At 36.7% G+C, this 26,825-nt stretch overlaps 1 protein-coding gene across 1 annotated transcript in view; it reads right to left on the bottom strand.

The window, feature by feature from the left end:
- Nucleotides 1-26,825, bottom strand: part of RYR2 (ryanodine receptor 2) — a 754,458-nt gene that overhangs the window by 499,708 nt on the left and 227,925 nt on the right. Inside the window, exon 3 of the mRNA XM_056113587.1 lies at nt 8,763-8,871. Coding sequence (XP_055969562.1) covers nt 8,763-8,871 — 109 coding nt within the window. The remainder of the gene's footprint in view (nt 1-8,762; nt 8,872-26,825) is intronic.

Below are 26,825 nucleotides of genomic sequence, written 5' to 3'. Positions count from 1 at the left end.
CCGGGACCATATGGGATGCCAGGGATTGAACCCAGTGGGACACTAGAAAGGCAAATGGTCTTTCTGCTTTGCTATAATTGCTGTCCTGGACATTCGCCATTTATGATCGATTATAAATTATATGCCTTTATACAGAGATGTAGTCCTGGGTAATAATCAGAAGCACCTTCTCTCATTGAATAATCTACTATCAAAACATGTTTCACCCACATAATTGAGCTTTTATCTTAACTATGACATGGCTACAACTCAAAACACCTTTCCTGAGAAGGTAACCCAATGGTCTATAATATGACCACATTTGTGTAAAAATACTTAAACATAATTTCTTTTTTTGAGATTTTATACATTTTATTTTCATAAAATAGTTTACAATAATTCATTAGAGATAATCTTCAAACATCCACCCCAACAGCGAGCATCTTACCACCACAATAAGATGTAAGTGTGTGAAAGTTGTTGTATTTCATTCTGAAGCCATTTAAGCCTGTATATAAGAGAATACATGCAAGTATGTTAAAACCAAACAAATGTGTGCTACTTTAGGTACATCAGTGGGCTAGAGTATAAAGGTTGTGCGGCCACATATGTGGCCACATGCTCCAGGAAATACTGCATCACTCTCTTCCAGGAGCTTTATTTTATAGTCTCTGGATCTTGGCTGTTGATGAGATTACATGGTGCCAGGGACAATTTGTGGGTGTGACTGCCAAGCTACTAGAAAACTGGGGATCTGAGTAGAGGAGGCCCAGTCCCCCTCCGAGAGGAGCATAATTTCTGATGAAACAACAGCTCCTTAAATGCTACATCCTAATTCAAAGAACTTGAATTTATTGCTGTTTGGAGTCGGACAAAAGCTAGATTTTAAGTCAGAGAAGGTAAGGAGTGGATTCCTCCTGAGAGCCCAGTAAGTACTGCACACCTATGACATGGATTTTAGGCTGCTGAGACAAATTTTTAACTCTTTTAAACAGTTAAACATTGTAATAGAGTAATTTAAAGGATTCTTAACCACAAAGTTAGAGATAATTTGTTAGCAGCAGTCACAGAAAACAAGTTTGTCTAATATTCTCCTGATTTTTCTCCTTATCTCGAAGATTGTATCTTCCCACTACCTTGCATGGGCTCCATCTCTTCTTCCCACTGCTCTGATGATTGTTTCTCCTGAGGCCACACCCCCTGCTTTTTTCTTATTACCTGGATACTCCTATGGATTGAGTTTAAAAGCAAAGACTTCATAGTATAAACTCAAGAACCCAAGTGATATAAATCCATTCATATCCCACTTATACCACTTTCTATATGATTGTTACAGATGTCACAATTTTCAGGTCTAGAAATTTCACTTTATTTCCCTGAATAAATTTTTCTCTGTGGAGTACTTGAACATTTTTTTCACCATGAATATATTTTATTTTCTTTCACTGAACATAGTAATAACAGCTACTTTAAATCCTTGTCTGGTAGAATCTCTATTACTTGCTCTTGGCTGTCTTTTATCTTTAAATTAGGTCACATTTTCTAGTTGTTCCCTATGTGAGATGACTGTAAGTTGTATCCTGTCCTTCCAGTGTCAAAAATATGAATTCTACTGTATATCTTGGAAAAATATCGTGTTTCTTTAACAGGCAATTAAGTTGATGAACTCAAACTGCAAATTTAAAATTGCTGGATGTCAATGCACAACTCGGCTCATTATTTTCCTTAGCAACAGCATTTGAATTTACATCCGTGTCACACATGCACATCGTTTAAACATCAGCCAAAGACAGAAATAGTTTATGCATAGAATTTTATACTCAATTTCTCTATATATCAATCCCAGCATCACTCCTTTATCTTCCAAGGATGAAGAAATCTGTTTTTAGAAAAAATATGAGGATATTTTGGAGTTCTAGCTACCATCTTTTGCTTAAAAGCAGTAAAAGTGGTCACTGATTACCAACCAGCCTGTGGCCCGTTCCTTCATTCATCCTACGCAGCTTGGGCAGCCTCTGAGCTCACCCATGCTTGAACACACAATTTTGGAAACCAACCTTCCTTCCTTCCTTCCTTCCTTCCTTCCTTCCTTCCTTCCTTCCTCCCTCCCTCCCTCCCTCCCTCCCTCCATCTTTCCCTCTTTCCTTCCTTTCTCTTTCTTTTTCCTCTGTATCTCTTGCTCTTTCTTTTTTCCTTTCATTTTTTTTGTGGTTGTGGTGGTGGGAGTGGAACTCACCTGGTGGTGCACAGGTGAGTGGTGCCTCAGGTTGAAGTGGGTGATGGTGTGCAAGGCAGCACCCTACCCCCATACTATCTTTCTGGTCTAATGTTGAAATAAAGTGGTAAAAAATGATAAACTTATCTATACTTATCTCATTTCTTAAGTCCACTAATCTCCAAAATATGTCTTATTTTTTTCAACTCTTCAAAGTCTTCAGATAATTGAAAAGTTTGTGCTTCTGATTTGACTTGTTTTAATTTTGGCCCAAAGTTAATGTTATATTTTCCCAGAATGCTCAGTGCAAGAAGTTTATTTAGGCATATTCAAAGTATAATAATAATAATAACAACAACAACAACAACAGCATAGTTATGATTTCTGTATGCTGATTGTTTTAAACACCTAGATATGTAAAATTTATTAAATTCTCACAGCAGCTAAGCAGAGAAAACTGTTAGTTTCAACTTTATAGATAACAAAGCTGAGCAGAGAAAGTTTAAGTCACTTGCCAAAGTTTTCCAGGAGTTAAACTCAAGGTGTCTGTTCTAGAATCTATATGCTTAACTATGAAATAGAGTATAGATTTTTCTTGAACTTCAGCTTCTGATCATACATTTATATGAAATGATCTTAAATGCAATCACTTCTCTGAAACTGGTTCATCAAAGTTTGATAAGTGTATTTTTTAAAAAAATCTCATGAATGCTGCTGCAATTGTTAAAAAATGTAGTTGTAAAAAACTCATTTACCAATAAATAAGCCAGTTGCTTCTTCATTCATTTTTGAGTAATCTCAGAATATGATTTTTAAAAGCAGATTTTATTAGAATAATAAATCTATTAGAATAAATAATTGAGAAGTAGGTTTTATTAGAATAGTAAAACTATACTAATGATTCTATTACTTTATTTTTCATCTAAACTAGACATGTTTGAAACTTACGTCTATCTCATTAATAACTGAGTTGTTGCAATATTTTACCATTATTTAGAAGATAGTATAAAATTTTGAAATATGACACATTCTTAAGTTTTAATATAAAATAATAAACCACTTTAGTATTGAGACATAAAAACATTTTAAGTATATTGCTGAACATACTATGAATTGCTTTCCTGGCAAGTGCTGTTTTCTATGATATCAAATTGTTCCTTAAAGAAAATTCTTTTAATGATTTTTATTTTATTTGTTTTAACATTAAGTTCTACACAGTTTCAAAACTATTATTAAAAAGTACCAAAGAAAATGAAAAAGGAATAAAAAGTTCTATACTACTTCCTCACACTAACACTTTAATTATGAACCATTTTATGATAACACACATCAAACTGTATTAATTGCTTGGTAGTTTATTTGGGAGTGAGACGATTGAACCACATCAGTGGGGCTTAGGTATAACTCCTGGCTTTATTCTCAGCCTGATGGTACTAGGGGGACCATATATAGTGCTAGGGTTTAAACTGGATCAACCATATGCAAAGCCAAATTCCCTAACCCTGGTACTATCTCTTTGGCCCTGTGATTGTTTTCAAATGATGCCTTCATGTCTACAATCACCATCTTTCTAGCCACTAAGCCCATAAAAATAAAACCATTCAAAACATTTGACTAAATAAAAGAATAATTTGAGCTAAATGTTTTTTGATTTATGGGCTGGAGCAATAGCACAGAGGGTAGGGCATTTGCCTTGCATGCGGCTGACACGGCCAACCCATGTTCGATTCCTCTGGCCCTCTTGGAGAGTTTCTCGCCCACAAGGCAAAGCCTGGCAAGCTACCCGTGACGTATTCGATATGCCAAAAACAGTAACAAGTCTCGCAATGTTACTGGGCCTGCTCGAGCAAATCGATGAGCAATGGGAGGACAGTGACCGTGGAATGTTTTTTTCTTTATAATAGGTAATAGCTATAATATTACAATCTGAACTTTATAGATATTTTTAAATTACTCTTTAAACTTCAACTTGCAATTGGTAAATTACCAATTACGTATAATAATGAATAAATTGAATAAAAGATCAAAATTACAATAAAAAGGTAAAGGCCCTCCCGTTGATCATCAATTTGCTCGAGCGGGCCCAGTAATGTCTCCATTGGAGACTTTGTTGTTACTGTGTTTGGCATATCGAATACTCTCGGTAGCTTGCCGGGCTCTCCGAGAGGGGTGGAGGAATCGAACTCGGGTCGGCTATGTTGGCCGCTTGTAAGACAAACACCCTACCCGCTGTGCTATTGCTACCATAGCACAATACAAAAATACAAAAATACAAAATACAAAAATTACAATAAACAAAATTAAAAATTTTAACCTACTTTTCTCCCAAAGATCAGAATATGAAGAACATATACTTATTTAATTTATTTTTCTTTTTGGTGTTATTGATGTTGTTGAACTACAATATTCTAACAACAAAGAGATCATTACTGAAGTAACCACAAATCAGAGTCCTATAATAAGACCCTCAGATACAACTAAGCCAAATGAAAAAATTATCAATGTTATCATTATCAAATATACACTTCTAAGGTGAATAAGAAGATTGTCATCTAACCTATTTATGTCATTAATTATTTTAAATTGGAGCTCTTTCTACAATACTGCATCACTTCTTATATAACATCTGTATTCTCATGAAATGGAATTCTTAATTAGGCATTTAAAAAAATGGTATGGGGGCTAGAGCAATAGCACAGTGGGTAGGGAGTTTGCCTTGCATGCAGCCAACCCGGGTTCAATTCCCAGCATCCCAAATGGTCCCCTGAGCACCACCAGGAGTGATTCCTGAGTGCAAAGCCAGGAGTAACCTCTGAGCATGACCAGGTGTGACCCAAAAAGCAAAAAAAAAAAAAATGGTATGGAAAATATACTGAACCAAAAGTTCTTTAATTAAAACAGAAATATACTGAACCAAAAGTTCTTTAATTAAAACAGAAAGCCCAAAACATAAATTCATTAAATTCTGAAAACTTTATTAACAAGAACACACACAAAAATCACCAAATGCTATAATTTATTACATTAAAATATACTAGTGTCATCAGTAAATTGGCAGAACCAAGTGCTGGACTAGCCAAAAATGAGAGAAATATACGACCAGACAAAGGGCAGCCATGAATTAGATAGAGTTCAATGAAAAAAGTTTACAGGTATGCAAACAAGAGTTACTATGTTCCTCACACCATCATTAAATGATCACTGAACCAGATGATAAAGACTTACCTTCCCTCAAATCACAATTCATACATAGCAGAACTAATATTCTCCATCAGTTCTATGAGACTATAAAGGCCCCAGTGTAATCTCTGTGCTAATCACCAATATACAAAGTAAACTTGAAGGGTAATAAAAGACAGACAGAGGTGGATTCTGAAACAGAAAAGTTATACAAAACCATACCAACTCCAGGAGAAAATAGAACAAAAGCAAAGAAGTATATACATATAGAAGCCCAGACTAAATATGAACAATGGACAGGATTGATGCATTTTGATTTATAATAAGTCTTCAATGGGAAGACATTAATCATTAATGATTATTAATTATTATTATGTACATTATTCTTTTAATTATTAATGCTTAAAAATGATTATTTTCCCCTGCTTTCCCCCGTCCTATTACTGTTTTCTCTCAAAATTTTTCAAGCCCCATCTGCAGCTACAAATACAAAAATAAACAGGTCCTAGCTTACTTAATATTGATGAGCTCCGAATAAGAATGAAAGTAAGTGAATTTCAATTGAATTAAATATGTGGGATCTAGTGGATCACTCAGCATACATTTTTAATCTTAGAAAAATCCCTTTAGATGAAAATATTCAGAATGTTTTTGTACCATACTGAAAGTTATTTTACTAATAGTCAAAATATGCAACACCAGGGAATCAAAACTTCCTAAGATGAGTAATAATTTTATCACATCATCTGCTCATCTTCTTTTATTATTAAGAGTTTTAATGATTTTGTTTGACATACATGATGTTAAGAATGTGCTGCTAAATTTCTTGAAGCTGTAAGAAATCAAGAATGTACTCAGTAGTACTAGGAAGATGGCTATGCGCATGCATTTAACCACAACAGCATTGTAGATGGAAATGGTTTTTCTTATCAAGTATGTTTGTATTGCTATGTTCATATTAATGCATTTCAGAAGTTACATTTAGCATCAGTATTATACAATTGGGAAATTCTCCCAGCAATTCTAAGCCAACTTGGTTGACAGTTCAATGGAAAGGCCTGAGAGTATGGTGCTTCTCAGTACCTAAGGGTTTACTTGAACTACCCAATGGTGCTCAGGATCCGAGAAATACTTGGGGGCTTCCAGGGCAGAACCCAGCGATACTCAAGGGATCATATGGTGCCAGGAATTGAATGGAGTCAGTCACACACAAGATGTGATTTATTGGGGCTGGAGCAATAGCACAGCAGGTAGGGCATTTGCCTTGCACATGGCCGACCTGGGTTTGATTCGATTCGCAGCATCCCATTTGGTCCCCTGAGCACCACCAGGGGTAATTCCTGAGTGCAGAGCCAGGAGTAACCCCTGTGCACTGCCGGGTGTAACCCTCCCCCCAAAAAAAAGATGTGTTTTATTCCAAAACACTCAATGGACTGAACTACACGATATTTTAGGGAGAACTGTTTTTAAATAGAAAAAGGTTTTATAAAGATCTGATAATGTAAAGATTCAGGGAATCAGGTACGAAAACGAGTCCTTTATTCTTCACCTTTAGCTTATACCAAAATGATTTCAAGGAAATTACCTTTCTCTGCAGACACACTTCAGCCTAGCAAAAGGGTCTGTCTGTTAAGGCCCTTAACAAACTTAGTATGTTGTTATATATTAAATTAAAGATGATGACTTGCTTACCTAAAGGATAGGCCATAAAGTTTTGAAATGAGTTCAAATAATGTATTATGTAGCACTAAGAAAGAGGATGTGGGTAATGAAAAGTCCATAAACCTGGATTCTTACAAGTGCCGACAGCAACCATAAATCACATAGAATTAGACATACTATTTAGCTTATCTTATGTATTGCTATGAAAATCACTGTTAAAATGGGAAAATGTATTTTCAGTAAGGAGTTTCTGGCTCAACTTTTGAGTGAAAATTCTAATTAGTATCTTTAAAACATAAATTCCAAAAGGTGATTCCAACATTTCCTGTGTAAACAGAAAATCTGACTTTGTTTAGCCCAGACCCATCATTTTAAGAAAAAAACATCTTTTCAATGGTGTTAGATTTTGAAAATACAGCTTAGTAATATAAAAATAAAATACATTAATCTAGATGTTTTATATTAAAGAAAAATTAATTTTCTTTGTAAAATTATTTTCATTTCAAAGACAATATGCTTCCATGATGTTTAAAAGTCAGAAGAGAATAATCCAAGTAGAAACAAAATTAGCTGCATGAGAATTTATGTTTTTTGTTTATTCTATAAGCTTTGCATTGAAAAATATATTTTAAAGAAATTTTGTACATGTAAACATATTAATTGCATACTTTATTATAATAAAAATTTAAAATAACAATTTATCTTTAAATAAATTTTATTCTAATATCAAATGAAATAACCAAAGTTTACCCTTCATACTCAGAGCAAACTTATACCTTATACTTCATCAAATAGACATGCTACTAAAAATTTTAATGTACAAACGAAAATCCTGTTTATGACATTAAAAGTTAATTTTTAATGGCAGTCAAATATTACCATTTAATTAACATTACCTGTTTAACCATGTTTATCATTTTGTAATCTTTTCACTTATCCAGATCAAAACAATGATTAACAACAATAATAACATACCTGAAAACAGTATAACTTACTAAACCATAAACTACAATAATTCTAATATAAAAATTTATCTTTACATTTTTGTTCTTCATTCTAACCTTTAGAGAATTATCTAAGAATGAAGAATAGGTCAGAAATAAGTCATAGCAAGTCATAACAAGGAAAATAATTTGAATTACCAAGAAAATTTTCAAAGAAAAATATCTGCATTTGGAAAATGGGAGATTTCTAGTTTTCAGGAAAAATGATAAACTGTTTGCAGAACTGCTACCAACTAAAGTCATATTTCACCGTGATTTTGTTATGTAAGATATATAAGAGTGCCATGAAATTTTATTTGCCATAAAAATGCTTAGAACAGTGACATGATTAGAGGCATTTGGAAATGAAATAAAGATTAATGACAAATAGCCATGCAGAAAGCAATTAAAATAGTAAAAAAATAAAAATAAAAAATAAAGTTATGAAAATGCAAAATAACACACAATGGCTCAAAAAAGATCCTGGTTTCAACCACAGACATAAGCATGACATTTAACGACATAGATCACTTTGAGGTAAGATTTGGCTTGGGGTGGAGGTTGGGGGTATTCTTTAAGATATCACAGGTTAGCTGGGTAAGGCAAAAAGTCAAAATTAGGTAAACCACAATTTCAAGTCATTGGCCTATTTCAGCAAAATGTAAAATCTCTAATATCAAATGTGAAAGTCATTACTACAGTTGCTGAGTTCATGAAGGACTGATAGTATGTAAATAAAGTACTTGCCCCTTCTGATTTCTCCATTGTGTTAGCCAGCATCTCCTGCAGGGCCCGGACTGAGAGAGACTGTTCCAACACAAAGGTACAGATGGAAAGGTCTGGGGGAACATTCTGTAAAAAAAAGGAAAGAAATTATCAGCATTATCACCACCAACAACACCATCAACACCATCATTGTTATCTCAGCCACAACAGCAAGCATGCAAACCCAATTTACCTTATTTAGACTTCAGTAGCACACACTCTCTCTCTCTCTCTCTCTCTCTCTCTCTCTCTCACACACACACACACACACACACACACACACAAAAACACACTTAAAATTGTTTTGTTTTCTTTGGGAGGCTCTCCCTGTGGTGTTCATGGTTCAGTTTTGAGCCTAGACATCACTCCTGGCAGGGCTCAGAGAACTGTAGGGGATGCCAAGGATTGAGCCCAGTTGACTGCATGGAAAGTAAGTGCCCTACCTGCTGTACTACCTCCAGCCCACAGTTCTCTCTGTAATCACTGAAATATCTTGACTATACTGATCACACAATAATTTACAAATGATTTTATATATATATATATATATATATATATATATATATACACATCACTGTCTTCCCATTGCTCATCAAGTTGCTCGAGCGGGTCCAGTAACATCTCCATTGGAGACTTTGTTGTTACTGTATCTGGCATAACGAATACATCACGGGTAGCTTGCCAGGCTCTGCCATGCAGGCGAGATACTCTCAGAAGCTTGCTGGGCTCTCTGAGAGGGGTGGAGCAATCGAACTCGGGTCACCATGTTGGCTGCGTGCAAGGCAAACGCCCTACCGCTGTGCTATTACTCCAGCCCAAATGGTAATTTACAAATAATAATTATCATATATTGACTTCCTATTCCAATAACCATTACATCCAGATTTAGAAATAACTCTTATGCAAAGAGAAGTTAAGTTAATCTTCCAGCTGCAAAAATACTCCATTTGGGGGCTGCAGCAATAGTACCGCAGGTAGGGCGCTTGCTTTTGCAGGAGGCTGGTCCCTGACATCCCATTTTGTCCCCTGAGCGATTCAGGAGTACAGAGCCAGGTGTAAGCCCTGAACACCACCAGGTGACAAAAAAATTGTTTTTTAAAAAATTGCTACATCTGCAATTGTTTGTTCATTGCAGCACTCTTTACAATAGCCAGAATCTGGAAAAAACCTGAGTGCCTGAGAACAGATGACTGGTTAAAGAAACTTTGGTACATTTACACAATGGAGTACTATGTAGCTGTTAGAAAAGACGAAGTCATGAAGTTTACATACAAGTGGTACTACATGGAAAGTATCATGTTAAGTGAAATGACTCAGAAAGAAAGGAATAGACATAGAAAGATTGCATTCATCTGGGGAACATAAAGTAACAAAATAGGAGACTAACACCCAAGAGTAGCCGAGTTAAATACCAGGAGGTTTACTCCCTGGCTTGTATGCCAGCTTCACACTCTAGGGGTAAAAGCAGCCCAGATGTAGAAGGGAGCACCAAATGGGGGGTATTGGAAGGATCCCCCCAGGATGGGAGAAGCATGCTGAGACTAGACTCTAGACCGAACATGTTGCCACTCGATGCCTCTTTTGCAGGCCACAGCACCCAAAAGGAGAGAGAGAACAAAAGGGAGTGTCATGCCACAGAGGCAGCGTAGGATGGGGGGGATTGGGGGGTGGGAGGGATACTGGGATCCGTGGTGGTGGGAAACGGGCACTGGTGGAGGGATGGGTATTTGATCATTGTATAACTGAAACCCAAGCACAAAAATGTGTAAGTCTACAACTGTACCTCATGATGTCTCACTAATAAAAAAGAAAAGCTACATTTTTCAAGTCAGGATTCAAAAAGCCAGATTTATTATTTTTTCAAGCATTCTTTCTTTTGGGGGGGAAGGGAGCAAGTTGAGCCACAACCAACTTTGCTTAGGACTTACTCCTGGCAGAGCCTGGGAAGCATATGCCTTGCTGAGGATGGAGCCAGTGTCAGCATCCAGCAAAGCAAATACCTTAACTGCTGTACTCTGTCTCTAGCCTTCAAGCACTTATATTTGTCAATTATTCAACTGATAAAAGAAATGAGATGATAGCAGGTATGTCTCAAATAAAAATTGAAGATTAACACATAAAATTTAACTGTCAAAAATGTTTATTTATATAGGCTTTACTTTATCCACAGGGATACTTTGTTTTACTCAAGTTAGAGATCATATTTCCTTTTGTCATGTGTAACTGATTTCTGGGCTGGAGTGATAGCACAGTGCGTAGGGCATTTGTCTTGAACGTGGCCAACCCAGCTGACCCGAGTTTGATTCCTTCGCCTTCGATTCCTCCGCCCCTCTCAGAGAGCCCGGCAGCTACTGAAAGTATCTCGCCCACATGGCAAAGCCTGGCAAGCTACCCATGATGTATTCGATATGCCAAACACAGTAACAAGAAGTCTCACAATGTTACTGGGCCTGCTCAAGCAAATCGATGAAGAACAGGAGGACAGTGACAGTGACAGTTAACTGATTTCTAGTGTATGCATGTGTGGGCTCTCCCTCATACACACATATCTGTGAGTGTGTGTGTGTGAGAGAGAGAAAGAGAGAGAGACAGAGACAGAGAGAAAGAGAATGAAGGGCTGGAGTGAGGGAGAGCAAGAAGTCATGACAGGCTGCACTTCAGCAAAGGAAGCAGTAGGCCTAAGTTTCTGTTTTCTGAAGACTGGTATTGCTGTTCCCCCAATAGGGGCTGGAGTGATATCACAGCGGATAGGGCGAGGGTTTGCCTTGCGCACAGCTGACCCAGGTCCAATTTCCAGCATCCCAAATGGTCCCCTGAGCACCACCAGGAGTAGTTCCTGAGTGCGTGAGCCAGGAGTAACTCCCGTGCATCGCCAGGCATAATCCAAAAAATGCCTCCCCCCCAAAAAAATTTGTGGTTAGAGTTACCGGAAAATCCCCACCATCACCACCACATTAAAATCAGTAAGCGACACATCCTGTTCTCCTGTCCTGTAGCCTGTTACTGGAAAACCCGCAAAGCGTAACCATTGGTGCCTACTAACTATGCTTATGTGATTAAGGATATAAAAACCTGCTGTAATAAGGGCTCAGGGTCCTTGTCAAGACTCCACTGCATTACATGAGACTTGGACCCTAGCTCGAGCTAGTGATAAAGGTCCTTTGCTCTTGCATCCTCACGTGTGGAACTGAAATCTCTGAGAACGAGAAACTCCAAACCCGGGTATAACAAGAGATCTTGAACTTATTTTCTTACTTTATTTTCCTTTCCTTCTTTCCCTTCAACTTTTACTCTAACCAATAACCCTATAAACTCTGAAACCCCCACAAGGTAAGAAAGCAAAGGAAACATGCTAAAACTGACTGTGGAGTAAGAAAGAAAAATTCCCTCACATATACAAAATCATTCAGGCATGATTTTTCTTGAAATTAGCAGGATCCAATATATTATTCAGGAGGGGGAGAGATTTACAGTTATATTTTCATAATAGAAGGATATAAGTACATTAAACACAAAACGCAAAACCAGGACACAGGCACCCTAGGGGGTCACCAGGCTGCAGGGCTCATGAAGGTGCCCGGAATGAAACATGGGGTCAAAGCCCACCCAAAGCCCTTGTGGGCACAAGCAGAAAATGACCGCCTTCCTCGGAACCCTCAGCAGGGTTCCTGTCTCTCTCCTCTTAGAGGGAAGACTCAGCCCAACCATGCTTGGAGCTTGGGGGGGATGCAGGATGGTTCATTTCTTTTTTTTTTTCTTTTTGGGTCATTCTCCACACATTTGGATGAGCCTCACACATGAAGGAACTGGCAGAGGAACCCAAGTGTGTGGGACCCAGGGCTGAGATCTCCAAGCCTGCTCGGATCAGGACTGGGACTCCTCCACCCAGATCCCCGACCTTCCAGTAGGCAGGGATTACACCCACTAATTGCCCCCAGCGCCATGTTATCCCATCAACGGCCAAGACTCAGGTACTATAAAAACCCAGCAAATGCAGCCCTGCGACCTCTTATTATCAAGTTCTCACTTTTGGAGAACCCAAGAGGCTACCAAGTGTGTCCTGCCTGCATGGCAGAAACTGTCAAGCTCCCCATGGCGTATATGATATGCCAAAACCCAGCAACAATGATGGGTCTCATTCCCCTGACCCTGAAGGAGGCTCCAATGTGGCACTTGCTAAAATCTCAGGGCTAGGACGAATGAAGACATTACTGGTGCCTGCTCAAGGAAATAGATGAACAACAGGATGACAGTGATACAGTGATACAGTGAAACACAAAACACAACCAAAAGCATGTCTTCCTCTTCATAAAAAGAACATTAGAATGATAGGTTTGATATGATATAGTGCAACAAAGTTTCATTTTATAACATTTAAATATTCATTAACTTAGCCAACTACCATTAGAGTGAGTTTTTTTCTCTAAATATGTAACTTTCCTTTTATAGATTTTTTTTATTGAATCACTGTGAGACAGAACCTTACAAAGCTGTTCATGATCGGGTTTCAGTCATATGGTGTCCCACTACCCATCCCTCTACCTGTGTACATTTCCCAGCACCAGTGTTCCCAGTTTCCCACCCAACATCCCTCACAGAGTGATATTTTTAAAAATAAATTTATTGATTTTTTTAGTCACTTTGAAATTACAAAGTTATTCATAATTAGGTGTCAGGCATACAATGTTTCAACCCTAATCCCTTGAGCAGTGTCCACTTTCCCGCACCAATGCCCCCATCCCATCCCATTTCCACCCTATTTGCCTCCCTGCCACCAGTCTGCTTCTATGATTGGCCCTTTTGGCACTGTGGTTTACAGTATTGTTACTGATAAGGTTTCATATAACACTTTAGCACCTTTCATAACACACCACCTCATCCCAGCTTAGTGTGTCCCTCCACCATAGGTGTTGCCCCCTCCCTATCCCCAGCCCCCTCAAGTGCCATGTTTCTTGCTGAATATCATATCTCGTGTTCTTTGTTTCCGTTTTCCTTGGGTATTCATTATTCCACCATTATGTTTCTTTATATCTCACATATGAGAGAGATCATTCTGTGATTCTTATCATTCAGAAAATAATGTTTTATGAGGGGCCAAAGAGATAATACAGCAGGTAAAGGGACTGCAATGTAAGCAGCTGATCTGGTTTTAATCCTAGGCAACGCATGTGGTACCCAGAGTCCCACCAGAGGTGATTCCTGAGTGCGGAGACAGGAGTAACCCCTGAGTATCACCTCATATGGCCCAAAAACAAACAAAAAAAAGTTTCACAGTTTCAAAGAAAGATTAATAGACATCTAAAATGGAAGTGAAAAAAGAAAATGAAATTGAGGGGTTAGAGAAACAGACTCAAGGCACCAAGCTTATTCATACTCCTCAGGTCTTCCTGGCACCCCAGTGGTGTTTGATTTTGTTTTGCTTTTTAATGACAACTTTCCTTCCCTGGAGTCCTTTATCCACCTGTCATGAACTTCTGTCCATTCCTCTCAGACTATCTCGGCCAATAAGCAAAGAAGCATCTGACACCCAGGCATAGCTATTACTTTTCTATTCTACAAGTGACTTCTCTTCTAGGCTCTTCAGAGGAAAGACTGAAAAGTAGGAAAGGTCTCTGTGCTATGAAATTTAGGAAGAATATTTTAAATTTAAATATCATAGTTCTAATATACACATTATAGTTTCTTCAGTCAAGACAAATGCTAAAAAAAACTGTTGAAAACAGTAGTTTCATTTCTATTACATACACTTAAAATAGAAAGTTTTGGACAGCAAAATCAAATAGTGCTGTTACAATAATATGTTATTAAATAGTAAGTATGTTAGTGAAAAAAATTAATTATTTTGTTAATTATTGTGACACTTGTCCATGTCTCTAGGTTAAGTACTATGAGTATTATGATTATGATTGCTATGATTATTGCTCATTTCAAAATAGCATTGGCTTACTGATTGGTTCAAAAATTCCTAACAATTAAATCTCAGCTCAGGGATCTATAAGCTAATCAGTATAGTACTGGGCTGATTACAACCAATATAATTAATTGCTTTTGTTTCATTATGTGGTTGTAACTGTTGTTAAAAGCTTGAATTCTAAAAACAAATCACCTAAGACTCCTGATCTCACAACTTACTGTTAACTTTTCTAATTATTGGTTTTAAAAGACTGTATAATAACTTATCTTGTAGAGTTGTTGCAAGTTTTTACATAGATATCTAAAGAACTTAAGAGTTTTATCAACTACCAAAACTCCAAGCAAGTGAGTCATTGTCACTAGTTTTGAATATTGTCCTTTCTCTTTATTTTAGTTATTAATGAAGAACTAGTTGTTTCTTGAAAGTGATTCTAAAATGGATTCTAATTTGATGAAATAGCATTTGAAAACAGAATTCAATAATTATGCACCTACAATACAACTGTATTTGAGAGTGCTAGGGACAGTGTGGGGAGAAAACTTGGGGTAACAGTGGAAAGATCTTAACAGTGGTGATGGAAATAGCTCCATTGAAATCATAAAGCATTTAATATTGGCATGATTATTAAAATGAATACAATGCACCCTTTTATAACATCCACATATTTCAGTGTTTTCAATACACTTTCTGGTATCTTTTAGGTTGACATTCTGGGTTGTTTCACATGGACCTCTGCTTGCACTCCCCACCTACTCCCCAAAAGCCCCACTCTTCCAGGTGAAATTGATCTTCCAGCTGACATGTTAGGGTATCATTTTCTTTTCTCAAAGAAAATTCAAAGTGAACTTCCCTCCCTTCCAGCTAGGTCCTAGCAGCCTCCAAGTCCCACCTCTGCCATATCAACAGGTCCAGGTCCACTTCCCCTGAGCCATGTGACCTGCTATGCAACAATTCTACTCATAAGATCCTACACTATTCACAATTATACTTCCTGCCAATGGGTGAAGACCAGCAGAGAAGGACAAGAGAATGACATTCACTCAGCGTGAATATGGTTGTGCTCTACTAAATTGAGGAAGGTTTGCTTACTAATTCATTAAGGGATTTTACAAGTTTTCAATAACAAATTAACATTTTGTTTATATAGAATGTTCTCTGTCTGACCAGGTGAGTTTTTTTTAAACATCCATAAAGATTTCTATTATACTCTTTTACTTATTAACACAAACTCTTAAACATTATCTAGAATGTAACATTTTCTAATATAAAAACAATATTCCCTTTCTTTGGATAAAATATATTTTTATACTTTTAGAGGCGTGCTCAAATGTTTCCTTAGGTTTCTCTTAATTCTCTGAAACTTTATGTTTGTAGGATTATTCTATTTATATAAAATTTAAAGTGTACTAGAATTTTTTCATTATACTAAACTTTTCCATTATACTAATTTTTTTAATTATATAGATGCAATGAAAGGAGCTATACAGTTTTTTTAAAAAAATATTTTCAATGTACAATTCTGTATTATTTTAAGAGCTTAGCTCTATTCAGATAGATATGTATAAGAATCACCACCTTCACAACAAATTGAGGGAAGGGTAAGAGCTCTCTCGTGGAATAAAAAGAGAGACATAAGAAGAGAACAACAACCGGTCAAAATCATAGGAACTTGAGTTCTATCTGGAAAACTGGGATTATACAAGAGCAGTCCTTGGGCCACAAGCGGATGGAAGCAGCTCTCTGGTGTCGGAATGACGTTTAGTTAACAGTACTGTAAATCTTGATACCTCGATTAAAAAGTGGCTACAAATTAAAAACAAATAATGTTTAACAAGAAACATGTCATGAACCAAGCACAAGACCAGAAATATAAAATTCCCTACTTTTTATTTGAAAACTGACCCTTGTCTTTGATCAGCTTTTTTATATTATTATTTATATAAAACAGCATTGTGTTTTTCTGAACATGGGAAAATTTAGATTACTGACAAATGTGAGTGCTAAAGTGTCAATATTTGTGAAGGAGACTTTCATGACTTGCTTTGCCCCAATGTGCAGCCTTAAGAAATCTACTGGTTGAATTGGGGGTGAGGAATTGACAATGCACCACAGAATTTGGAATGTCTCCAAAGCTCATGGCAAAATATCCAGTTTGTATCAAATGTGCACTTCTCTGTCCCACCCCACCCCATCCCTGAAAAAAGAAGAAATACAGCACCACATAAGGTTCTATCTCTTACATTTTACATGTAATACTTATGTCCCATGCAATATTACATCAGGCTATGTGCTTCAGCCTATCTAAACTGCCCAAATAATGTCTTGTAAATAGGTAGAAAGTTATTTATGCTTTTTGTAAGGATAAACTATCAACCTGATCAGCATATGTGGACTCTGCTTTAGGTAACCTTTAGCTAGTCATATGGTCATATGCCTTTTCTTTTTTTACAAAATATGAATTGATGTATTGGTCACTACTGTCTGCCTAACACACATCACTGAATCTTAGGGGAATAAAGTCTCATAATCCCAACACATCACCTGATTTTAAAGCACTGAAGACTCAACATGAAATCAATTAAGTTTTCAACTCAGGTAGTCATCAAACTATTTATTAAGGGAAAATATGGTCTGCCACCAAGAAATCTGAAAACAGTATACTTCAGATGGAACAGATGGTCTGAAGTTGAGGCAGATTTGTTTTTGCTCAGTCAACCATCTGCTGAGAGGCCTTTGGCAAGTCTAACTACTGAGGGTCAATTTCTCCATGAACTGTAGGTTATCAAAGTATGTTTGTTCCAGAAAAATGTTGCTGCTGGTATTATTGATTAAGTCACCAAATGGAAAGATGAACGAGGCAAAATAAACCTATCATGTGAATCATAAAATTTGTTAAAATAAGTAGATTTTCCCTTTCTAATAAAATTACGGTATTGTATCCAATGACTAACACAAAAATATCACGGGACAGAATATCAAACAAGACATAAAGAAAATCTTAGTTCACCTTTTTTATTATATATTTCTTGAAATCCCCAATCACATTTCACCAACTTCCCAAATCATAAATGTGATGATTCCTAGACTTAGACAATTTTCATAAAAGATTATGTAGTGCTGTGAAATTTTTCTTGTCATACTTTTTTTTCTGCATGCCACTTTGCACCAAAGGTTAGCATGAGAGTACTATCGAGAGATATTTTTTCTCTTAGATAAACACTGATAAATAAGCACCTTAGCACTGTCCTCCTGTTGTTCATCAATTTGCTCGAGCAGGGCCAGTAATGTCTCCATTGTGAGACTTATTGTTACTGTGTCTGGCATATCGAATACGTCACGGGTACATGCCAGGCTTTGCTGTGCAGGCGAGATACTCTTGGTAGCTGCCAAGCTCTCAGAATGGGGCAGAGGAATTGAACTCCGGTCGGCCAGGTTGGCCACGTGTAAGGCATTGCTGTGCTATTGCTCCTGCTGTGCTATTGCTCCTGCCCATTGATAAATAAATGTAATTGGTAATAGATGAAACTGATATGCCTGTTTCTCAGGTTTACTTTTATAGGTATGTCCCCCATACCTATAGAAAAACCTGAATTTACTAAGTAACTGGCATTGTCATGATAACAAGTACACAAAGGCAACTTGCTATTGTTGACAACATTGGTCTAGATGAGAAAGGATCCAAAGGTTTAAAATAAAAGGGCAAAAATAACTGAACTTCACCAGTAAAGAAAGTCACAGCTGTGCCAATTTAGCTGTTATTTATAAAAATCCCTAAGGAATTAGTTTTTGGTAACTTCCTCAGTGTTCATTGTGCTTCTTGACAAACACAATTTTGATAATACAATGTCCTTTAAACATACATAATATTGAGTAGATGCCCAAATCTAATTTTATTTTGTTTTATTTTTGCTTTTTGGGTCACACCTGGCGATGCACAGGGGTTACTCCTGGCTCTGCACTCAGGAGTTACTCCTGGCAGTGCTCAGGGGACCATATGGGATGCTGGGAATTGAACCCGGGTCAGCCGCGTGCAAGGCAAACATCCTACCCGCTGTGCTATCTCTCCAGCCTGACCCAAAAAGCAAGAAAAAAAAAAGAATATTGCTGTGAGAGGTAAATATTAGAATTAGAAAATTAAGTCAGAGTCTATTTTAAGGTGATGAATACAAAAAATTTATAGAGAATTAAAACTGGAGTTGAATTTTTTACCTAATCCAGATAGAATATTAGGTGATTTCAACATGATCCAAATCCAATTAATTCACAGAAACTATAACCATATACAAAAATTAAAAGAATACGAATACAATTTGGAAAACAAGAATCCATCTCAGCCAACATATAATATGACTAAGAGGGAAAGCAGTAGGAAATACATAAAAACAAAGGATAGTTACATAATGAATTATACTTAAAACAGATCACCAATTTTTATTCAATTTAGAAAATATAAAAAAGGCTCACAAATTAGTTTTTTTAAAGAAATTTCCCTTATATGAAGGCTTTCCTTTAAGGCTAAGTAGACAAATTCTCTCTGTAAAAAGTATGATTAATAAAACTGATCTTTCAGAGCTGTGGGACTTAACCAAAGGCATTTCAAGAATATGGCAACGCTTTATGCTTGCAAACTGCTGCAATTCAAATAAGTACAGATTTGTTAAATTCTTTCCCATGATTGGCCCTTTCCCCACCTCTGGTTACAAGAAGGTTCTGCTTGTGTTAGCATGGGATAAAGCTGTGAGGACCACTGATTGCCACCTCTAATGATGGGGGCTTCTTTGACTTGAAGCAGATGCCATGCTATTAGGTGGTTGGCACAAATAAAAAGAGAAATACAATACTCATTCTATAATCTATATTCCTAAGGTTGTAATCCTGCAGGTTACTCCCAAGCTATGCATACTCTCCTAGTTACCCTGAAGTAATATGTTCATGAGAGAAGAGAATGGCATAGAAGATATGGAGACAATTTAAATGACCCATACTTGTTATAAACAGTAGTTTCTAGAAAGTTCTTGAAATCTAGAAATAGTGTATAGGTGTAGATGTAAAAGAAGCCTTAATTCTCAAAGGATCTGACTGCTATCTCTTCATAATCAGTGGCTTAACTGTAAGCTATAGGGAAACAGGAAAACCTCTGGGAAGCAAAACTAAAAAGCAAGATTGAATGAAGTGACTCACTAAAGGAAATAGGAAAAAGCCCAGAAAAATACACAATGAAAAAGGACAAGCTTCAGCAGGAAAAATATCAGAATTAAAAGTTATAAAATGAAGTCACGGTCCTCCCGTTGTTCATCGATTTGCTCCAGCGGCCTAGTAACGTCTCCATCATGAGACTTGTTGCTACTGTGTTTTGCATATCGAATACATCACGGGTAGCTTGCCAGGCTCTGCTGTGCAGGTGAGATACTCTCAGTAGCTTGCCGGGCTCTCCGAGAGGGGCGGAGGAATCGAACTCGGGTTGGCCATGTTGGCCGCTTGTAAGGCAAACACCCTACCGCTGTGCTATCGCTCCAACCCTTAAAAGTTATAAAATACTATCTAAAAAGTCAGTATTAACAAAAATGAGTGACATGAGCGAGAAAAGCAACAAAATAAGATAGCATGACCTATGCTTTGGGAAAAAATTGTAGAGGAAAAAAACTGTCTGTGAGTCCCAGACATTGTACCCATTGAGAAAAGGCTTCAAATAGTCTTTAAACACATTAATATGTTTAAAACTAAAGAAAACATATTAAATAAAAAAAGAAAACTTAATAATAGTGAAATAGCAGAATTCTCAATGAGGAAACTGAATTTAAACAAAGAGAATCTAATGAAAATTCTGAATTTAAGTATAATTGAAATATACATCAAAGGAACTCAAAAGTAAATTTCACACAAAAGAAGAATCAGTGAACCGAGAGAGAATAGATATCATTAAATGACAAATGCACAATGGCAGAAGTGTGGAAACATTGGTAGACTGTAGAAACCTGTGAAATAATATCTAGTATTTTTATGTAGACCAGAAAAGCAGAGAAGAGAAAAGAACAGAAAGTATATTTGAAGAAATAATGATTGAAAATGAAAAAAAAATGATGAAAAATGTAAGCTTGGACATATAGGAAATAAAAACCCAAGTAACAAAAATCATAGGAATTTACAATTAAATACATCATATACCAACTGTTCGGTGTCAACGACAAAAAATAAAATATTTAACAACCAAGAAGATCTTCATATACAATACAGTATCAATGATTAATTGCTTCTGACATGAAACACTAAAGAAGTCAAAAGTGAGGTTTGACCCACTAAAACCTCAATATTTAGTTAAGAGATTTCTGAAAACCAGAAGTAAAACATTGAGAGTCTATGAAAAAAGTAGAAAAATATTTCTACTTATAAGAAATATATTTTTATCTTACAATGAATGTCAAATGATGATCTACGGGAGCTTTCTCAAGAATAAAAAATGCCAAATATGAGATATATGTATTAATATAGAAGATGTAATAAATTTGTTCTTTTATCTTTTAATCTCCTTAAAAAATAATACAAGAACTAGAAAAAAATGTAAGCCAAAGTTAGGTAAACCAAGTAGTACAGATTAGAGTGTTAGTAGACCTAAGACTAACCAGACAATAGAAGAATTTAATGAAACTAATAATTGAAAAAAATTAAGTCAAACTTCAACTAACATAAAAAATATATATAACTTAAGTAACACTCAAATCCACAACAGCACATTATGCCTCTCTTCCCCAGATCTCTCAGATTTAAATGGCTTAAAATTCTGGTGACCCTTAAGTCTAAACATTATACCACAAGGCTCAGTTGCCAAACTGTCAGCATATGTGGATACAGATGAGAGGTATCAGGTAAAAGGTAAGGTAAAGGCCCTCCCGTTGATCGTCGATTTGCTCGAGCGGGCCCAGTAATGTCTCCATTGGAGACTTTGTTGTTACTGTGTTTGGCATATCGAATACTCTTGGTAGCTTGCCGGGCTCTCCGAGAGGGGCAGAGGAATTGAACTCGGGTCGGCCATGTTGGCCGCTTATAAGGCGAACGCCCTACCAGCTGTGCTATCGCTCCAGCCCGAGAGGTATCAACATAATAAAAATCATATATGAAGGTTCAGGAACTAAAATCATAATATAATAGTTAAATGGAAAAACAGTGAAAGCATTTTCTCTGAGGTTATAAAGAAGACAACAATCTCCTTTTTTTTATAATTTATTTATGTATTGAATCACTGTGGGAAAAGTTACAAAGCTTTCAGGTTTAGGTCTCGGTCATGCAAATATCAATCACATTTCCCTTTACCAATACTTATTTTTCACCACGAAGAACCCCAATAAACCCCCACCCCCACCCCCCCATGCCTGTGAGGCAGATGAATTCTAGTTAACACTTTATCTATTTTGACTAGCTTCATTGTTTCGATAAAAGTTGCACCATTATTATTTAGAGTTTACCCCCCCAAATCAGACATGCTGAAAAAGCACTGTGAAATGATTTGCTTTCTACAGCTGGGTTCAAGAATTAAATGATGTCGCGCGGCATTGCGGCCGCATGTTTTTGGATTTCTGTTATTTTACTTATTAACCCTGGAAGTATTTCTACTGAGAGTCAGATAATTAAGAGATTGGTTTCTGTGCTCTGGAGTCATGGCCGTGCCGGAGAGCCGCTCATGGGGGGCAACTGGTGACCTCGGTAGGGCGTGAAGGATGGGCCGGAATGCCCCCCTTTCCATGAGGTTTTAGTCGCCCCATCACCCCCGGCTCATACCTGCTGTCTACAAGGCTCCCCTGTAGCCGCCATCTTTCTTTCCAAAGGAGAGGGCGGAAGGGAGCAACACCCTTTCCCCTCCGGGCAGGCATGATGGCGTGGAACAATCTCCACTTTTGCCACCTTTATTGAATATAGTACTGCAAAGCTTGTCAGTAAATAGCATTTAGACAATAAAAAGAAATTAATATAAAGCATTTAAATAAGAAAGAAGACTATTTTACTTATTGAGTGTTATATACTTAAAAATCTCTTTAAGAAATTACTTATACTGAGAGGTTATCATGTTTGGTCTGCATTGCAAATCATAATGTCCAAAAGTACAGAGAGAGTATGGGGAATATTGTCTGCCATAGAGGCTGGGGGAGGGTGGGAAAGGGGGAGTATACTGGGGATATTGGTGGTGGGAAATGTGCACTGGTGGAGGGATGGGTGTTTGATCATTGTGTGGTTTTAACCCAACATGAAAGCTTGCAACTATCTCATGGTGATTCAATAAAATTTTAAAAAAAGAAATCTCTTTTAACTAATAAAGTTGGTAAAAATGAAGGACACAGAATCAATTGCATTCCAGGGCACTAACAACAAATTATCAGTAAGAGGAATTAGTGATCCTATTTAAAACAGGAAGAGGAATTATTGATCCTATTTAAAACAGTTTAAACCACAATAAAGGAAACTAGGAATAAATCTAGACAAGGCAGTTGAAGACCTATACACTAAAAAATTATGACATAATAAAAGAAAAAGAGGAAAGACATTTTATGATTGGAGGCAGAAAATATAATATTGCTAAAGTATCCATATTTTCCAAATCTATAGATTCAATATAGTTTCTATCAATAACTAACATACTTCAAAAAAATAGAAAAAAGTTTTATTAAACTTTGCGTGAAATCTCAAAAATCCCTGAAAAGCAATAAGGAGAATGAACAAAGTCAGATACATATATTTTCCAATTTCACATTCTACAACAAAGCTCAATAATAATATAATTGGTCATATAATAATACAACAGCATACTATTAGATTAAATAGACACATAAAATGATATGAAAGAAGACAGGAACAAACCAAATCATATAGAGTTAATTAATTTAAGCAAAGAAGCCAGAATAAACAATGGGGAAGCAGGGTATCTTCAATAAATGGCACTGAGAACATGAAAAAGAAAAAACCTAGATTCCCCTACTTTACCCACACATTAAGAAAAAACATATATAACATGTATTTATATTACATATATAATATATGTATATTACATACTCTTCAGTCGTAAAAAAAGAAGGAAACCCTGACATTTACAAAAAGTTAATTGGACTTAGAAAGACAAATATACAATCTCATTTATATTTGTATTTTAGAACAGTCAAACTCATAGATCCTTAGAAAAATATGGCTGTTGCTAGAACTGTGAAGAGAGAAATGGGGGAGATGTTGATCACTGGTGCACAAAGCTCGAATTATATACTTGCATAATTCCCCAGATCTTTGGTTAGTATGGCAATTTTAATTAATAAGACTATTGTAAACTTCACATTTACTGCAAGTATTCTTATAGTATGTACCGAATGTAGCCTGCCCACACGGCAGAGTCTGGCAAACTCCCCGTGGCGTACCCAATATGCCAAATGCCAGTAACAATGACGGGTCTCATTCTCCTAAAGAGCCTTGAATATAATCTCAGGGCTAGGATGAAGGAGACGTTACTGGGGCCTGCTTGAGGCAATTGATTAACAACAGGATGGTTGTGATTGTGATCATGATATCAACCCCTTGTCCAATGAGTATTGGGTGAATATCCTTTCCCATGTAGATTGTCTTTGTATTTTGGTCACTGTATCTTTTGTGGTGCAGAAGCTTCTTAGTTTAATATAGTCCCATTTCTTTATCTCTGTATCCACTCACATGGCAGAGTCTGGCAAACTCCCTGTGGCATACCCAATATGCCAAATACCAGTAACAATGATGGGTCTCATTCTCCTAAAGAGCCTTGAATATAATCTCAGGGCTAGGATGAAGAAGACGTTACTGGGGCCTGCTCGAGGCAATCGACCAATTCTTATAGTATTTTGTTCATTCTCTACATTGTTATTCAGGGATTTTTGAGATTTCATGTAAAGTTTAATAAATTTTTTTCTATTTTTTATAAAGGATGTCACTGTTATATAATAGAAACTGTATTTAATCTGTAAATTTCTTTAGAAATTATGGATACTTTATCAGTATAAGGTGAACATAGTATACTCACTAAAACGTTCTATGTGAAATGAAGGATCTGGTGACTAGTTTTGATTGTGACAACCATTTCACAATGGACATACATCAAAACTATATTTTTATCTTAAATATATACAATATACAACATTTATAATATATTTTTGTTGATTAAACCTCAATAAAGAGGGACTGGAGCAATAGCACAGCGGATAGGGCATTTGCTTTGCATGCGGCTGATCTGGGTTTGATTCCCATATGGTACCCCAAGCACTGCCAGGAGTAACTCCTGAGTGCATGAGCCAGGAGTAATCCCTGTGCATCACAAGCTGTGACCAAAAAAGCAAAAAACAAAAAACAAACAAACAAAAAAACCCTCAATAAACATGGGTGGGGCAGATACCATTATCTGTAGTGTATTCAAATTCTGAATAGAGGTCTAGTTTTCTAGTCTCTGTGTATTACTACATTTAGTCTAAATGAGATCATTCTCTCTTCTTTAGAAAAATATTCGTTTTGTTTTGTTTGTGAACCATACCTAGTGATGTCAGTGGTTACTCCTCATTCTGCACTCAGGAATTACTCCGGGCAAGCTCAGAAAACCATATGGATGCCAGGGATCAAACCCAGATTGGCCAGGTGCAAGGCATTTGCCTATTCACTGTACTCCCACTGACCCCACAAACATGTTTCTTTTTGTTTTTTTGCGATTTTTACTTATCCCCTGTGTATAAGCTCAAATATGTAAAGCATACCATGATGATTCAAACTGCATACATTGAAGTATTTGTTTACAATATGCTTCATATGGGCTGGAGCGATAGCATAGCAGGTAGGGCATTTACCTTGCATGCAGCCGACCCAGGTTAGATTCCTCTGCCCCTCTCAGAGAGCCCCGCAAGCTACCGAGAGTATCTTGCGCACATGGCAAAGCCTGGCAAGCTACTCATGATGTTACTCATGATGTTTATGATATGCCAAACATAGTAACAAGTCTCACAGTGGAGACATTATGGGTGCCCGCTTGAGCAAATTGATGAACAACCAGAAGTCAGTGCTACAGTGCTATACTTCATATTGACAGACAAACCAATGAAACCATAACATTTTATAGGCCATTTTTCCCCCTGAATTTTGGGGCCAAACCTGGTCATGCTCAGGATTTACTCCTAGCTGTTCAGGAAAGCATATGAATCAGGGATTGAACCCAAAGTGACTGTGTCAAGGTAAGTGCCCCTCCTACTCTTGTATCACTCATGAGATTTCATGTAAAGTGTGTATTTTCATGCACACTTTACTGGCTATTTAAAAAAAAATTCTTGAGTTAAAGACTGCACTTTCTGTTTGAAATCCATTAAAGAAAAAAAATATTCATGATGTGAAATACATTTTCATCTCCTTACAAATGAGCCACTAGAAAAAAATGTAAAGTCTAGAAATAGTTTTAAAATATTGACATTAATAATAGCACAGTGGGTAGGGCATTTGCCTTGCACTTGGCCGACATGGTTAACCCGGGTTCGATTCCTCCACCCCTCGGAGAGCCCAGCAAGCTACTGAGAGTATGTCGTCCGCAGGGCAAAGCCTGGCAAGCTACTCATGACATATTCGATATGCCAAACACAATAACAACAAGTCTCACAATGTTACTGGGCCCGCTTGAGCAAAACCAATGAACAACGGGAGGGTAGTGACGGCAACAGTGACAGTGACATTAATAATGCATCTATTATATTTAAGTTAGTCATTAAAACAAAAAACTAATTTTTGATTATTTGAATATTCCAGTTTATGCTTCATATGATTGAACATTTTAAAACTATTTATCAATTTTTCTGTATCATTTCAGGACTCTATTACAAAAAGTTGAAAAGATGATATATAATAAACCTTACACATATAGAGCCATACCAGTAGTACAGCAGGTAGGGCATTTACCTTGCCCATGGTGGACCTGGGTTTGATCCCAGATATCCGTCATCTTTTGTAAATGTTTGCCCCCATTACCCCTTTGTTAATCTAGTGTGAGGTTTATCAATATTCCTTAGTGTTTTCTATAAATTCAGAGTTTTGGTTTCATTATATTTTTGTCTGATGATTCTCAATTTCTTTTCTGCCATTACTTCTATGTTCTTTG

The sequence above is a fragment of the Sorex fumeus genome, unplaced genomic scaffold (assembly GCF_029834395.1).
Source record: "Sorex fumeus unplaced genomic scaffold, SorFum_2.1 ptg000021l, whole genome shotgun sequence".
In the NCBI taxonomy this organism is placed as follows: domain Eukaryota; kingdom Metazoa; phylum Chordata; class Mammalia; order Eulipotyphla; family Soricidae; genus Sorex; species Sorex fumeus.
Note: the sequence above shows the minus strand (reverse complement) of the source record. Positions and strands in the feature narration are given on the sequence as shown.